At 44.1% G+C, this 14836-nt stretch overlaps 1 protein-coding gene across 3 annotated transcripts in view; it reads right to left on the bottom strand.

The window, feature by feature from the left end:
* Positions 1-14836, bottom strand: part of PIK3C3 (phosphatidylinositol 3-kinase catalytic subunit type 3) — a 157324-nt gene that overhangs the window by 57717 nt on the left and 84771 nt on the right. For all 3 annotated transcript variants that reach the window (XM_061613420.1, XM_061613411.1, XM_061613416.1), the window contains one exon: positions 3386-3554. In XM_061613420.1, the coding sequence (XP_061469404.1) occupies positions 3386-3554 (169 nt within the window). The remainder of the gene's footprint in view (positions 1-3385; positions 3555-14836) is intronic.

The following is a 14836-nucleotide window of genomic DNA, read 5'->3' as shown; positions in this document are numbered from 1 at the left end:
TGCAACGATTCTGGGGAGAGATGGGAGCTCACTGCGATCTCTGATGAATAACTCAACTTTCTTTCCTCGTTCTACTGAATTGTTGCTAATGCGTTATCAATGACAGTTTATCAAAGACATTTCTTCCCCCCACTCCTCATCTCTACTTTTTCAGCAAGACAGAGCACCACTTCCTCAGACATTGTTTCACATTATCTCCTCATTGCCTTCTTTCCGGGATCACCACTTAATCCTAACCCCACCCCCCGGAAAAAAAAAGGGTGGGAGGAAGGATTGTGCAACCGTATCAGGAGTGGAGTGCATATTTGTTTTTTTAAAAGCCTCCTCACCCTCATTCTGATACACCAAAACATGGACACCAGGATACTTGTGCAACACCTGCACAGATTATTGTTCTTTTTATTACAACAGAGACAGGGAACCTCAGGCCTGGGGGCCAAATCCGGCCTTCCAGGCTTCTCGGTCTGGACCCCAGACCTCTCCCTACGCCACACCTCACTGGTCCTCTTCCACAGCCCATCTTTTGACCTCACTGGACTGTGTCCTTGAACTCTGATCATGCCTCTTGCTTGTCTGGATGGAGGACGGAGCGGGAGGTGTGTGTAGAAACTAGCCTACTGTGCAAACTGTTTGCAGAAACTACCCTACTGTGCAAAGGTAAACATTCACATTTATTGTAAAAAAAAAATCGCATTTGTCTTCCTATTTTTGCCTCTTGCCCTGCCCACCACTGGCATGTGGCCCTTGGAAAGTTGCCCAGAAGGGAATGTGGCCCTCGGGATGAAAAAGTCCTCCCCTGCAACCCCCATATTAGGCCATCAGCCTGCATAGTGCTTTACAGTACAGCAGAATGTTCGGCCCTTTCCCCGTGGAACCCATGAGCTAAATTTGCCACAGAGGGAATGGGGCGGGTTGAAAGAGGGGGATAATATGCACTCATTTCACATACACTTGCTTTAGTTGAAGATAGAGAAGAGGATTACGGGTTGAACTGTTCAGGTAAGCCATTGGCCACAGGGCAATGGCCACAGGGCAATGGCCCCTGGGATGCTGCTCTCCCTGCCTCATAGGAAGAAGAAGATCAAGAGAAGATCAACTTGGTCCCATCAGCTGGGCAGAGATCTTACTCCCTCTGCTCCACAATCAAGTAGAAAGAATACCCAGCTCTCCCTCTCTGTTGCTCTGGGACTGCTGAAGGGCAGCTCACTCTTGCCTCTCCCAGTGGCCAGGAAACTTGGGACTATTGGCAGGCTGCACCCCTTGGCTCTAAGGAAGGACATCACGAGCAAAGGGAAGACCAGCCTGGCCACAGCAGGAGCATCTGCAGGGAGCTCGCTTTCTCCCCTTGCACTAGGCAGACAGCTCAGCCCCAACTGCCTGCTGCCCTGGGACTGCAGAAACAAGGGAGGAAGGACACTGCCGGCCCCATCCATCAGACAGAAGGTTGGAGCCAGTGTTAGTCCTCTTTCAGAGCGAACTCGCTGAAATCAATGGGACATGGCTGAAAGTAGACCTATTGATGTCAGTGGGTCTGCTCTGAGTATGCCTTAGCTGCAGGCAACCCAAAGGAGCAAGAGCCGCCAACTGTTTATTCAAGCAAGAACGCCAGCAAGGGAAGATCAGCTTAAGCCGCACTGGATATAAAAGCCCACTTATAGGTCACCACTTTGTCCTGGCTTTCAAGAACTCATTTCCCTCCTCTGCCTTTTCCCTCTACTTGTCTTTCCTTGTGTGTCTTGACTTTTTGCCCCCTAGCTTGTAAGTCTGATGGCAAGACCATTCTCTCTCTATTTTTTTTTTAAAAAAAACATTTGAATTTCTTAAGGAGAAAATAATTGTCTGAAAAGCGGGATACAAGTATAGATAAATGAATAAACCAAAGGCATCACACACAGGTTTGCAGAAGGATCTGAGGCTGGCGGTGGTGTTGTGTGTGTGTCAGGTGGGAGAAACAGAGAGATGGTATCTTATATCCCAGATGGTATCCCAGATTTGGATTCCTGCATTGAGCAGGGAGTTGGACTTGATGGCCTTAAAGGCCCCTTCCAACTCTACTATTCTATGATTCTATACGTTTTCCTAGCAGGAGCTCCAGACAAATGGGAGCCCCTGATACTTGCACCAGTGTAAATGCTTAAACTGGTGCACGGAGCTCGGGTGATGGCGGGGAACCCTTTTCAGCTTGAGGGCCACATTCCCTCCTAGGCAGGGGCCCCATGATAGAGGTGAGCAGTGAATGCGGCTCTTACTTTGATTCAACAGGCTACATTCCAACCACACACGTGGCAGAGGTTTCTTCACATACACACATCTCTCCAGCCTGGCAAGCAAGTGGCATTGTCACAGAGAGGCACCCAAGGAGCAGAGGCAGCGAGGTGTGTTTCCTGGGGATAAGCCATGGCCTAGGGAGAGTCCTGAGGGCCAGACAGAAAGGCCTAGAGGGCTACACTCAGTCATTGGGCTTTAGGCCCCCACCCCTGGCTCAAGGGAATAGAGGCAGGGAAAGAACTGCTGAGAACGTAAGAAGAGCCTGCTGGATCAGGCCAATGGCCCATCTAGTCCAGCATCCTCTGCTCACAGTGGCCAGCCAGATGTCCCAATAGGAAGTCCACAAGCAGGACCTGAGCGCAAGAGCTTTCTTCCCACTTGTAATTGCCAGCAATTGATATTCAGAAGGATACTGAGCATAGCCATTATAGCTAGTAAAGTTCTCAAAAGCTAATCTTAAAAAATGTAACATGAGCATCGAGAACTGGGAAGCCTTGGCCCATGAACGTCACAATTGGAGGTCGGCCATTATCAAAGGTGCTATGGACTTTGAAGAAGCACGAGTACAAGGTGAAAGGGACAAACGAGCTAAGCGGAAGGCACGTCAAGCAAATCCTCATCGTGACCATCTTCCATCTGGAAACCTATGTCCTCACTGTGGGAGGCTGTGTGGGTCCAGAATTGGCCTCCACAGTCACTTACGGACCCACCGTTACAGACGTCACCCTGGAAGACAATCTTACTCGGCCACGAGTGATCGCCAATGAAAATGAATGAATATGGCTACTAGCCACTGACAGCCTTCTCCTCCATAAACTTGTCTATTCCTCTTTCAAGCCATCCAAGTTGGTGGCTATCACTGCCTCCTGCGGGAGCGAATCCTGTAATTTAACTATGTGCTCTGTGAAGAACTGCTACCCTTTGCCTTTTTCTTTGCTACAGGAAGGAGGAGCCAGCTGCAACTCCAGTTTTCCAAAAAAGAGCAGCAGCAGCAGATGATGCTGAGAGTGAAACGACTAGGCAAGTGGATGCCCCAGACAGCCTCTGCGTGCACAGCAAATAAGGACCCAGCTGATCAATCCAACTACAGAGTGAAAAAGGTGTAAAAGTTCCATACCTGCGCAGGTGAAGAAAAGCCGTGTAGCACTGCTTGCGGAACTCCTGGTATTGCTCGCTCTGTGTCCCTCCCATGCCTTCCACCATCTCCTTGTTCAGCTTCATCGGTGGAGGAAGGGGTTTGGGGTCACGGCCCAAAATGTAGCCAAAATCGATGTGGAAAAGTTTGCCTGTATTAGGAGGAGGGCAGGGGAAGAGAGTCGCAGAGCGTCGCTTGTTATATTTATAGCCAGTGATAGATGCGCCATCCACTAGCCCTCCAGTGTATGTGCCTCTTAGCAAAGCATCACACAACTGATCCCCCCCCCCAGTAAAACTTCACCAGACGACAACTAGTACTATAGCTGCTAGGCATGAGAGATTCCCAGAAAACACAGGCCACTGACTGGGCAATATTAACTGTGCCACTTCACAGTTGCAAGAAGATCTGTTCACTGATCTAGGGGTAGAGGCCAAAAATATTATGTGACACAGATATGTATGTGTGTGAGAGAGACACACAGAGAGAGTGTGTGCCTTTCTGAGTGAAAAAATAAAAAGTTGCCTCTATAGAAGGAAAAAACCCATTCCAGCTATCAAAAGTTTGGGAAACATTGACCTGTTCCTCAAACAACCAATAAAACTTGAAATGACTGAACTAGAATGTAGCAAGGAATTTGATTCTGTTCATTGTGGGCTTAATTTGAGTCAAGGTTTTATTTCCCATCACACATGTTAATTTAGCATTGCAATGCTAGAAAGATTGCATTATCGCCAATAACTGATGATGTGATTTGTTTATAAATTATGTGACTGTTTATAATTTGGCAAAGCAATTGCTGTCTCTCACATTTCACGGCCTTTGGATCCCTGTGACGATCCCACCTTTGGCTCCCCCTGTAAGGTTCCCACCTGCTTGTGGCTACCGCCTTTCACTAGGCACCACCTCAGGACACCACCAGTCAGGATCGTCGTTTTTATTTTTTCTCACTCCGCTCTAGCACAGATCTCACAAGATCCCACTGCTAGGCAGCACCACCAGTCACTCCCTGTAAACAATACTGCTAGAGACTTTGCCTCAGTCTCTCTATAGCTTGTTACTTTGTGTCTGGGTGCCCTTGCTGTCCACAACCCCCCTGTATCTTTGTCTATAAGGCATACAATCCTGGGTTGCTCTGGATACTTGACGTTGTTACAATATCTCCCTTCACCGCTTCCACCATATGTTACAGTTTCCCTTCAGCCTTGGTAATTACCCTGCTCTCCCTTCTGGTCTGTGTATTCCCAGCCAAGGATCAGGCTTTTGGTAAACCAATAAAAGTATTTAAGACTTCCCGGAAGGATTGCTCTGCCTGTGGCTGCCTCTGAGATGAGCTCTGTCTCAGAGGAAGCTTTTTTCAGTTTAAAATCAGTCAAAAGGGAACTTTGACTGGTATAAATGTTCTCCCAGGCAAGGGTGAACCAAAGAGATTATCCACAGAAACTTCGTTGGGCTGTCGGTGGCTGGAATTGATCAGGAATTCCCTGGGAAAAGAAGGCATACCTAGCAGCCGAGGACGGAGTTAGGACTTCCAGCAAGCTGGACTGAAAAAAAGCGAGACATTTTTCTTTTAAACGACCTACAACAGGCGAGCTTTCTTCTGTCTAATCTTATCATTTGGCTTAAATTACTACAGCAAAAGAGATTTGTTTAAGAATCAGCAATCAAGATACCTGGGTGAGTTACACTTCTCTCTTTTATACAAGGAATTAAGGAGGAGGAAAGAAAATTAAAAAAAACCTTATCTTATTTTTTTATGGCAAAAAGCTGGCCTGAATTTGGAAACTATAAAGATTAAAACAGATGAGGGGCAACTTACCCGAAGAGAAAATCTGATTTAGATGATTATTTGATTGATATATGTCTGGGACTATTTTTTCTTGGACTACTTTCTTTAGACGAATCTGCTGTATGTTACTAATTGTTCGGCGCTGTGAACCAAATTTGTTTTGCATTCTTGGACGTGCGGGAGATAAGAACTGTGCTGGCCAGATGATGTCACCAGGCATGGAATATTAACTCTTTTGTTGTTGGGAAAAAAGCCTTTATGTTTGGGAACAGTGGTTAATATCAGAAATTAAAGGCTTCTTTTAAGAATGACAACCAGGATTGCTGGAAAAAGAAATAAATGGCTCTTTGCTTGGGAATAGCGACTATATTGGAAATTGAAGGGGTTCTTTTTTTCTTGGTCTTAAGAATGACAATCAAGGAAGGGGCTGAGACCCTGGATGTACAGGAAGGGGTCCTCTCTCTAAATATGTTTCAGAAAATAATGGATGAGATTGAGATGGCCAAACGGGAGCTGAGACAGGGTAGACAAGAGATGAAAATTGAATTTGGCAAAATGAAGCAGGAGCTGAAAGAAATAGGGGATTCTATGAGAGAGGAGGTAGATGAGATCAAAGATACAACTGGACAAGCAATAGAAGATGAAAGAAAAATTAAAGGGAGGATGCAAGTCTTGGAGATTGGAACAGATATATCAAGTGTGGAACTGGAAAAATATTTGGAGTTTGTGGATCCTGGAGATAAAGATTACTGTTTGGAATTCGGCGTTGTCCCTGGAGAAATTGATGAAGATATCAGAGATAAAGCTATCAATGTTTCGATGGAATTTCTGGACTGGAATGATTTGATGGAACTTGAAATAGAGAAAATTTATAGAATTAATTCCAGATATGTGACAATGGAAAAACTCTCAAGAGATGTGCTAGTGCATTTCGTAAAAAAGAGGAACAGAGATATGACTTTACAACAATATTTCAGCAACACATTCAGAATTGATGGCAAGGAAATATTTGCGATGAAGGAAATTCCCTTCAGACTCTTACTATATGACTATGACAGCAAGATTATTATGGGTGCAAGGATGGAAGTTGGAAGATGGAATTAACACTGATAATGGAAAAATGGCTATTGAAATTACTGGACCTAGCAGACTTGAGGAGATGGATTAATTGACATGTTTATTTGGAGAAAAATCGATGGATATATTTCTCAAGGAGTGGAAACCTCTCTTTGACTTTTTGCGGAAAGAATAAAGTGATGTTAATGAGATTTGATGATTAATTAAGATAACTACTGGAGGAAAGTGATTTTGTAATATATTAAGAGACAGGTTTGCTATATATCATAGACCTATAACTGATCTGCGACAAATCGGAAGTCAACATTTTATTTTATTGTTTAATTTGTTTCTTTCTTGTTTTGTTTTGTGTTGGAAAATTTGAATAAAATTAATGATAAAAAAAAGTATTTATTTGATAACACCAGGAAATAACAAGATTACTTTAGGAATGTTTAACAAGCGTATGGTTCCGTATAGTGTCACTCTTTATGTTTCTGGTCATAAATATACTGTCTAAATATCAGCCAAATATAATCCAACCCTCCCTCAGAACTCTGCCAACCAACCCATCCAAATAACTCTCCGCTAACGACTCTCCCACAACTCTCACCAACCAACCTCCTCTCAACTGTCATCTTCCCATTCATACCTTCAGCCGTTCAAACACTCAGCCAATCATCATCCAGCATTCTCCAGCCTTCCAACCCATGCTCTCCCCGCTCTCATTCAATTCACTTACCATATATCCCTTAATAAACCCGCACTTACCATATTTACAGGTTTTAACATATAAGGACATCACAATCCCATTGTTAATTTCCCCCTCCTTGTGTGTGTATATATTTGTATATGTCCCTGTGTGTGTATATATAGACATACATGCATACAGGAACATATTATCTATATGCCTCTTAAACAACAATTGTGCTTGCTATCTTACTAGAATATATCTTTTCTCTATGTAAAAAGTGTAATTATTACCTTCATTTCACATTGATTGAGAGGTGACAGCTTACTAACCCAGTAAATCCAGTTATAATGAGATTTGAACCCAAACCTCAAGGATCCCCATCAACAGCACAGCTTGCGTGTGTGAATGGTGAAGCATACCAAAACAACATCTATGGTACATTTAACTTGGGAAGAAGTCTCATTGCACTCAACAAATTTTACTTTCAAGCAAACATGCTATCAGGTCCAGAAATCTGTCTCTCACTCCATGAACTATCACCCTCCTTTCCCACACCAAACAAAAGATCAGCCAGGCACCATAATCAAATTGGCACAGTCTAACACAGTGAAGGCTCTCTTTTTATGGAGCCCATGCACTCCGGGCCAGACAAGCGTCCACAAATTTTGCTTTGAGAACCAGCCAAGCATTTGTGGTTGCCAGGTTCAACCCATTCCCCCAATGGCAGAAAAATATGCATGTGTTTTCTAATCTTCCATGTTGCACTGAGCTTGGAGGCATCCTGAAACACCACATGGGGTCAGGGACATTACCCCATCCCCCTGGCTGCAGGAGCTCATTCCTGATGTACTGAGCTTAGGAGGCTCTTGGACTAGAATCATCTCTCCTCCTGAGCTTGTAGCTAAGGAGGCAGAAGGACAGGGGATTTCATTTTATTCATTCATTTCATTTATGAGAATATTTATAAATCACTAATTCATGAAAGAACCATCAAGGCGATGTACAATAAAATCACTAAACCATAAAAGAATAAACTACAGAACAAATCACCAGCATTGAATCAGATTAATTCCTTAAAAACACTTGGCGAAACAAGTTTTCAGGAGGAGACAAAACCTCAGGACTGTAGTGCCTGTCTGATTTCCATAGGGACGGGGTTCAAAATTGCTGGTGCCACTATGCTAAAAGCCTTGGTTCATGGAGAAACTGAATGGATATGAGATAACTGTGGGATAGCCAGGATGGCTCCTCCGGATGGCTGCATGATCTGGCTGATGTATAAGCGACAAGGTGAGATCCTTCAGGTAACCTGACTCTAGGCCATTTAGGGCTTTGTATACTAACACTCCTACCTTGGTATGTACTGGCAGCTAGTGCCGGCCTTTTGCCCACAGTTCCCTTGAACTTTCAAGGTGTCCAAAGCTCATCCAAAGTACTGCACCCACCCCAAGCTCAGCAGAAGGGCCGAGGCTCATCAAACATGCCCCGGTAAAGGGAAGGTCTCAAAGCACAAAAAGCACATCTGCAGACCTCTGAGCGGAGGAACTACTATACAAAATCCAGACAGAAAGGTAGCATGTAAAGTGTAGACTGCTGCCATTTCTTGCAACTTGAATTTGTATTTTAAAAAGAGGGGTCAGCCCTACAAGAGAGAGAGAGAGAGAAGTAGCAAAACCCAAAGACAGCAAGACAAGACATAACAACAACAATAGGCTACAGGTAGTTGTTGTGGTGGGGACTACTGTACGAAAAACTGAAAAATTCTTCATTTATATTGTCAGCTGGTTGACTATGAATCATTTATGAGAGAATTCCATCTCGGTTCTAAGCAATGAGAGCTCATTATTCTACCTGACGTTAGGCTTCTTTTGAATAGGCGGGTGGGGGGAGCACAATGTGCCCTTCAATCTCTCTCTCCCCCTCCCCAGCTCATGAGGCATATATTCCTTTTCGAATGAAAACAAACCAACAGACTCTTTATTCTGAGACTTTCAAAAGAGGAAACCGCATGTCAGTTAAATGAGAGGGGTTCTATCAAACTAAGTCCTACTCAGAGTAGAGCTGTTGAAATGAATGGACATAAGTCACTTGCTTCTATTAATTCCAATAAGTCTACTCTGAGTATGACCAACCCTGGATACAAGTCAACGTCCGTAAGAAAGCAAATGGCTGCAGCCTTTAAGCATTTTCAGCCGCCAGAAGGGGAGGCACACACCGACCTCTCAATTCAGGGAAGCTCCGATTTGCAGAATGTAGCATCTGAAAATCCACACTGGGATGCTACCAGTTCAAATGGCGTTTTGGCCATGAACACACCGGGACGCCATAGGCAAAGCCTTCTCTGCCAGCCAAAGCTCTTTGCCGGTGATGCAAGCCAAGTAGCAGCACTGGCCTACCTTACAGGATTGACTGGTACAGACTGAGAATCTCTCTCAGTGCTCACAGGTGCTGTATTTATTTACTGTTTATTTTAATAATTTAAATACCTCTCAATACCGCAGTTTCTAAGCAATGTACAATGGAGATACATAAAGGATGCAACAGAAATACAACACAAAATCAGTTAAAATCAACCATAAAAATCAGGAAACCCACTTAAAATGCCTGCTGAAATAAATAAAGTCTTCACCAAGTGCTGAAAGGTCAACAGGATGGAGGCCAGGAGGGAATTCCACAAAAATGGGCCCACAAAACTGGATGCATGGCTCTTGCCATGGATATAAACTGTGCAATGGAGCCATGGGGACCACCAGCAAACACTCCCCCAAAGATTTCAGTGATGGGGTCGAGATATAAGGGATCAGGCTTTCCTTAAGATATCCTGAACCGGACTTCCCAGGAGGATCCCTACGCCTGTGCAGCCTCTGAGACGAGTTCCGTCTTGGATGAAACTTATCCAGTTTAAATTCAGTCAGAAGGCTCTTTTCTGACTGGGAATAATTTCTTCCGGTTAAAGAAGAAACGTGAGATTTCCCACATAGCTTTGTTTTGATTGTTGGAGTCTGGAATTCGTCAGAATTGTCTGTCTTCCAGCAGCTCAGACAGAGCGAGGATTTTTATGCTAGCTCAGCTGGATAAGTGACCCGTTTTTTTTTATACGGATTAACAGGCAAACATCCTCCTGTCTACATTCATCATTTTCTTATCTATACAGCTAAAGAGATTTGTCAAAGTAACAGCAATTGAGATAACCTAGGTGAGGTAAGACTTTCCTTTTTTTATTCACGGAACTAAGGGGGAAGAAAATATAAATAGCTTATCTTTTTTTTATTGCAAAAAGCTGACATGGAAAATAGCATTTTAAAGATTACAACGGACGAGAGATTTTTGATTGGAAGAGATAAATCTTTTTGATTTATGGCTGGGACTATTTTTCCTGATCTACTTTTTTTTTGACGAATCTGCTCATTCTCTCTGCTACTAGCTATTTCGACGCTGTGAACTAAAGCCGTTCTTACACTTCCGGGCAGATAAGAGATAAGGGCTGTCTAGCGTGTGACGTTAGTTTGTTGGAAAGATTAACTCCTTTGTAACTGGTTAAAGAAATAAGCTGCTCTTTGTTTGGGACATTGAAAATTGAAGGAGTTTTGTTCCTTTGGCTTTAAGAATGACAATTAAGAAGATCATGGATGTACAAGAAGGGACTTTATCTCTAGACATGTTTCAGAAAATAATGAATGGGATTAACTCAATAAAACAAGAACTGAGAAATAATAGACAAGCGTGGAGAATTGAATTTCACGAAATGAGACAGGAGCTGAAAGAAATTCAGGATTCTATGAGAAAGGAGAATAAAGATAGATCTGGAAAACCAAAAAAGGATGAAAGAGAAATTAAAGGCAAGGTTCAAACTATGGAGATTGGCTTAATTATGGACATGAAAAAAGATTTGGATTTCCTGGCTGTGATGGATCCTGGAGACAAATATTACAGTTTGGAATTCAGCGCTGTCCCTGAAGGAATTGAAGAGATTGGAGATAAAGATATTATCGGTTCAAAAAAATTCTTGGACTGGAAGGATTTGATGGAACTTGAAATGGAGAAAGTTAACAGAATTAATCCCTGTTTTGTGTCAATGGAAAAACCTTCAAGAGATGTACTAGTGTATCATGTGGAAAAGAGGAACAGAGATGCGGCTTTGCAACAATACTTCAGTGATACGTTTGGATTTGATGGCAAGAAAATATCTGTGATGGAGGAAATTCCTATCAGACTTTTATTATATGACTATGACAGCAAGATTTTTGGGTGCGTAAAGATGGAAGATGGACCCAATATGGATAATGACAGAACAGCGATTTAAAATTACTGGACTTAGTAGATTTGATGAGTTGGATTAATTGGCATATTTATTTAGAAAAAAAAATTGATTGACATATATCTCAAGGATTGGAAACTTCTCTTTGACTTTTTGTGGAAGATTAAAATGATATGATGTTAATGAGATTTGAAACCAACTAAGATAACCGTTGGAGGAAGGTGATTTTATAATCTATTAAGAGATAGGTTTGTTATATATTATAGATTTATAGCTGAACTATGACAAATCGGAAGTCAATATTCTTTCTTTTTTATATATATATATATATATATATTTCTTTTTGTATTGTACTAGTTATTGATTTGTGTTGTTTTCTTTTTGTATTGTTTTGGTTTTGAAAATTGGAATAAAAATTAATTGAAGAAAGAAAAAAAAAGATATCCTGAACCAAAATTGTAAAGGGCCCTTGCAAATTAATATAAGAACCTTGAACCTGGCCCGCTAGCATATGGGCAGCCAGTGCAAACTTTTAAGTGCTGGAGTTATATGCTGGTGGTACTCTGTCCCTACCAACAGTCTAGTCACAGCATTTTGCATCTGAAGGAGCTTCTGGACCAGGTCGAAGGGTAGCCCACATAGGGTGCATTTCTTACCACTGCATGAATCACTGCGGGCAAGCTATCCCTGTCCAAGGACAGCCCATCGTTGGTGTACCAGGGATAGCCGGTCAAAGGACAAAGATGGATCCAGAAGCACCCTCAAACAACAAACCTGCTCTTTCAGAGGGAGTACAATCCTGCCCATAAAGGTGAGTGCAATCCTGCCAGTGGCTATTGAGGCAAGGTAGCTAAAAGGAACCTCCTCATTCAGAGGAAGAAGGCCCCTGGGCTACCCATTGCTTGGGGTTGCCAACTTCATGTCCTGCTTGGTGGGTTCACAGAGAAAATAAAAGTGCCAGACCTGATGGATCCTCAGAGTGGCCAGTCAAAAAGAGAGTAGCCAGGATCTTGGGCAGCTCCGGAAAGACCTGCTGAAGCAGCTACAGGAGATGCCTCTGCAGGGAGCTAGAGCTGAAATGGAAATGGACTGCCTTCAAGTCAATCCTGACTTATGGCAACCCTATACATAGGGTGTTCATGGTAAGCAATAGGGTGTTCATGGTAAGCGGGATTCAGAGGGGTTTTCCCATGGCCTCCCTCTGAGGCTAGCCCTCCCCAGCTGGCTAGGGCCTGCTCAGCTTGCCACAGCTGCACAAGCCAGCCCCTTCCTTGTCTGCAACTGCCAGCTGGGGGGCAACTGGGCTCCTTGGGACTATGCAGCTTGCCCACGGCACGTAACCCCTCAGCCACTCACTGCGAGGGTAATCTTTAGCTGGCCCTTGACGCACAGGAGACACGAGCGGGGATTTGAACTCACAGACTCTGGACTCCTAGCCAGGCTCTAAGTGAAGCCTTATGTAGGCTGACAAGACCCTGAGTGTGGCAGGCTCCACCTCCCTGGAGGAGCTGGCTGGGGAGATATTGCCTGATTCTGTACTCTTTGGTATCAGCGAGGCTGGGGAGACATAAACACTGCAGGGGACTCCTCTTCTGAGTCCCACAGAAGTGGCAGGGCTGCGATCTCCAGCCGGGAAGGCCCTGAATGAGGCATCGATAATCCCCCCCCCAGGAATTAACCTGAACTTTACCTTCATCTGGGTCACTTTGGCACTTTTAATCCTTGGATTGTGGGTCATGACCTAAGCAGGTTTATTAGGAAATAAGTTCTACTGAACTCACAGGGACAGTTCTGCGTAAAGATCCTCACATCAGCCTGCTAGAGCAAAGAAGGGGTTTGTGGAGACAGGGAGAGACAGGAGACAGCATGCAATGAATAGAACAGTTTTGCAAATAATGCTCATAGCCATGGGCTGCCCTCCCACTGGCCCTGCTTGCCAGAAGTCCTCTCCCTCCCTTGCTCTTCTGGCTGCTCTGAGATTTTACGTCCTGCCTTTTGCCTGTCAGCACAGTGTCATAGGAGAAGCATCGGCTGGGGGAGACAGCACTGCAGTTATGGTTGCTTTCACACTACACTTTATTCTGTTATTGCGACAATTACTTACCCGGCAATTTGTACATTATACTTGATCTTTTATACGATGTAAAAGCTAGTTCCAGAAATCTAGTGGAATATACTAGAAGCTTAGCACTATTTTTCAGGAGAAATAATAGGAGAAATAATCTGTTTGCAAGCCTGGGAAACTGGAAGATTGCGGGAGCTTTGCGCTAGCTGCAGCTGCTCATGTGACAGGCATCCTGGCGTGCAATGCACTCCTGTCCTTTAGGTGTACGTCAATTTTTTTTGCCTGCTGAAAATTCAACCAGTATTCTGGCGCAGGTAGCAGCATTCCCTTCCTCCTTTTCCCCACACATACCCTTGTGTCCAGGGGAACTACAGTGCACATGTGTATAACGGGTGAGGGATGAATACAAGGCGGTTTGTTGCAGCACTGTGAAAGACAGTTGTGCAAAAATACAGGTATGGCAGCCGAGAAAGCCACGGTTCCTTAACGCAACAGGTACTGCAGTGAAAGGAATTTTAGAAATTGGGACAAAAGTTCTACCATTTTCATCCCTTAAACTGATGCAATAAGCCCCATGTCTGAATTCAGACTGCATCTGAATTCTTAGAGGATTGACCCTCAGTTGGCTGGAAGGAACTGTCGCTTCCTGCAGGCAACCAGGCAAGTCCTCATGACAAGCCTGGGATTTAGAGTGTTCTTATGGACCAATTTAATGGAGGACAGGGTCTGTCAGGGTCTATCATTGTATTAGTCATGAGAGCTAAATGGACCCATCCAGGTTCAGTGGTGGGGAGTAGGGGAGGGCTGTTGCCATCACAGCACCCAGACCACAGTTGGAAGCAGAATGACGGACTAGATGGACCCTTGGACGGATCCTGACGCCCTTAGGTCTACCCTGATCAGAAGTGAAATCCATGTATGGTTGGACTGATTATGGAAGACACATCGTTCTATGATAAAGAACAGGGGTTGTATTCAGCATAGTGCTAAGTAACAGTCCAAACAGTGCAAGGATTTCCTCTTGTGCAACTGGACTTTCCTCCTTCCCCCCTTCTTGCACACACCCCATAGGAAGATGAAGGGGGAAAGTCCCCCTGCACAAGCAGAAATCCTTGCGCTGACCAAATGTGTTAGCTGAATACCAACCCAGCTGGCTATTTAACCAAGCATTTGACTGAAGCAGTGCCACTGCTTGGCTGATGTAGTCATGCTGTTAGTCTGTTGTCAGTCTGTTACCTTAAGTTCTATTACAATGAAATATTGTTTTATTGCAGAGATGGGAACCCCTTTTTCAACCCAAGGGCTGCAATTCCCTCCAGGGCAACCTTCTGGGAGCTGCATGCCATTAGTAGGCAGAGTCCGGGGCAAAAGTGAGCACAGCAAGACATGTGATTTTTACCTTTGTAAAATCACACTCACACTCTCCGTATCCTCCATCCAGGAAAGCAAGAGGCATGATCAGAGTTCAAGGACATGTTCCAGTCTGGCAAAAATACTCAAAGAGGGTTGAGACCAAGGCCAGCAAGGGGTGTGGCTAGGAAAGGATTGTGTCCTGGAGAGGGTCTCAAGGG

The sequence above is a fragment of the Rhineura floridana genome, chromosome 1 (genome assembly GCF_030035675.1).
Source record: "Rhineura floridana isolate rRhiFlo1 chromosome 1, rRhiFlo1.hap2, whole genome shotgun sequence".
In the NCBI taxonomy this organism is placed as follows: Eukaryota; Metazoa; Chordata; class Lepidosauria; order Squamata; family Rhineuridae; genus Rhineura; species Rhineura floridana.
The sequence above is the reverse complement of the archived record's forward strand: the minus strand, read 5'-3'. Positions and strand labels throughout refer to the sequence as shown.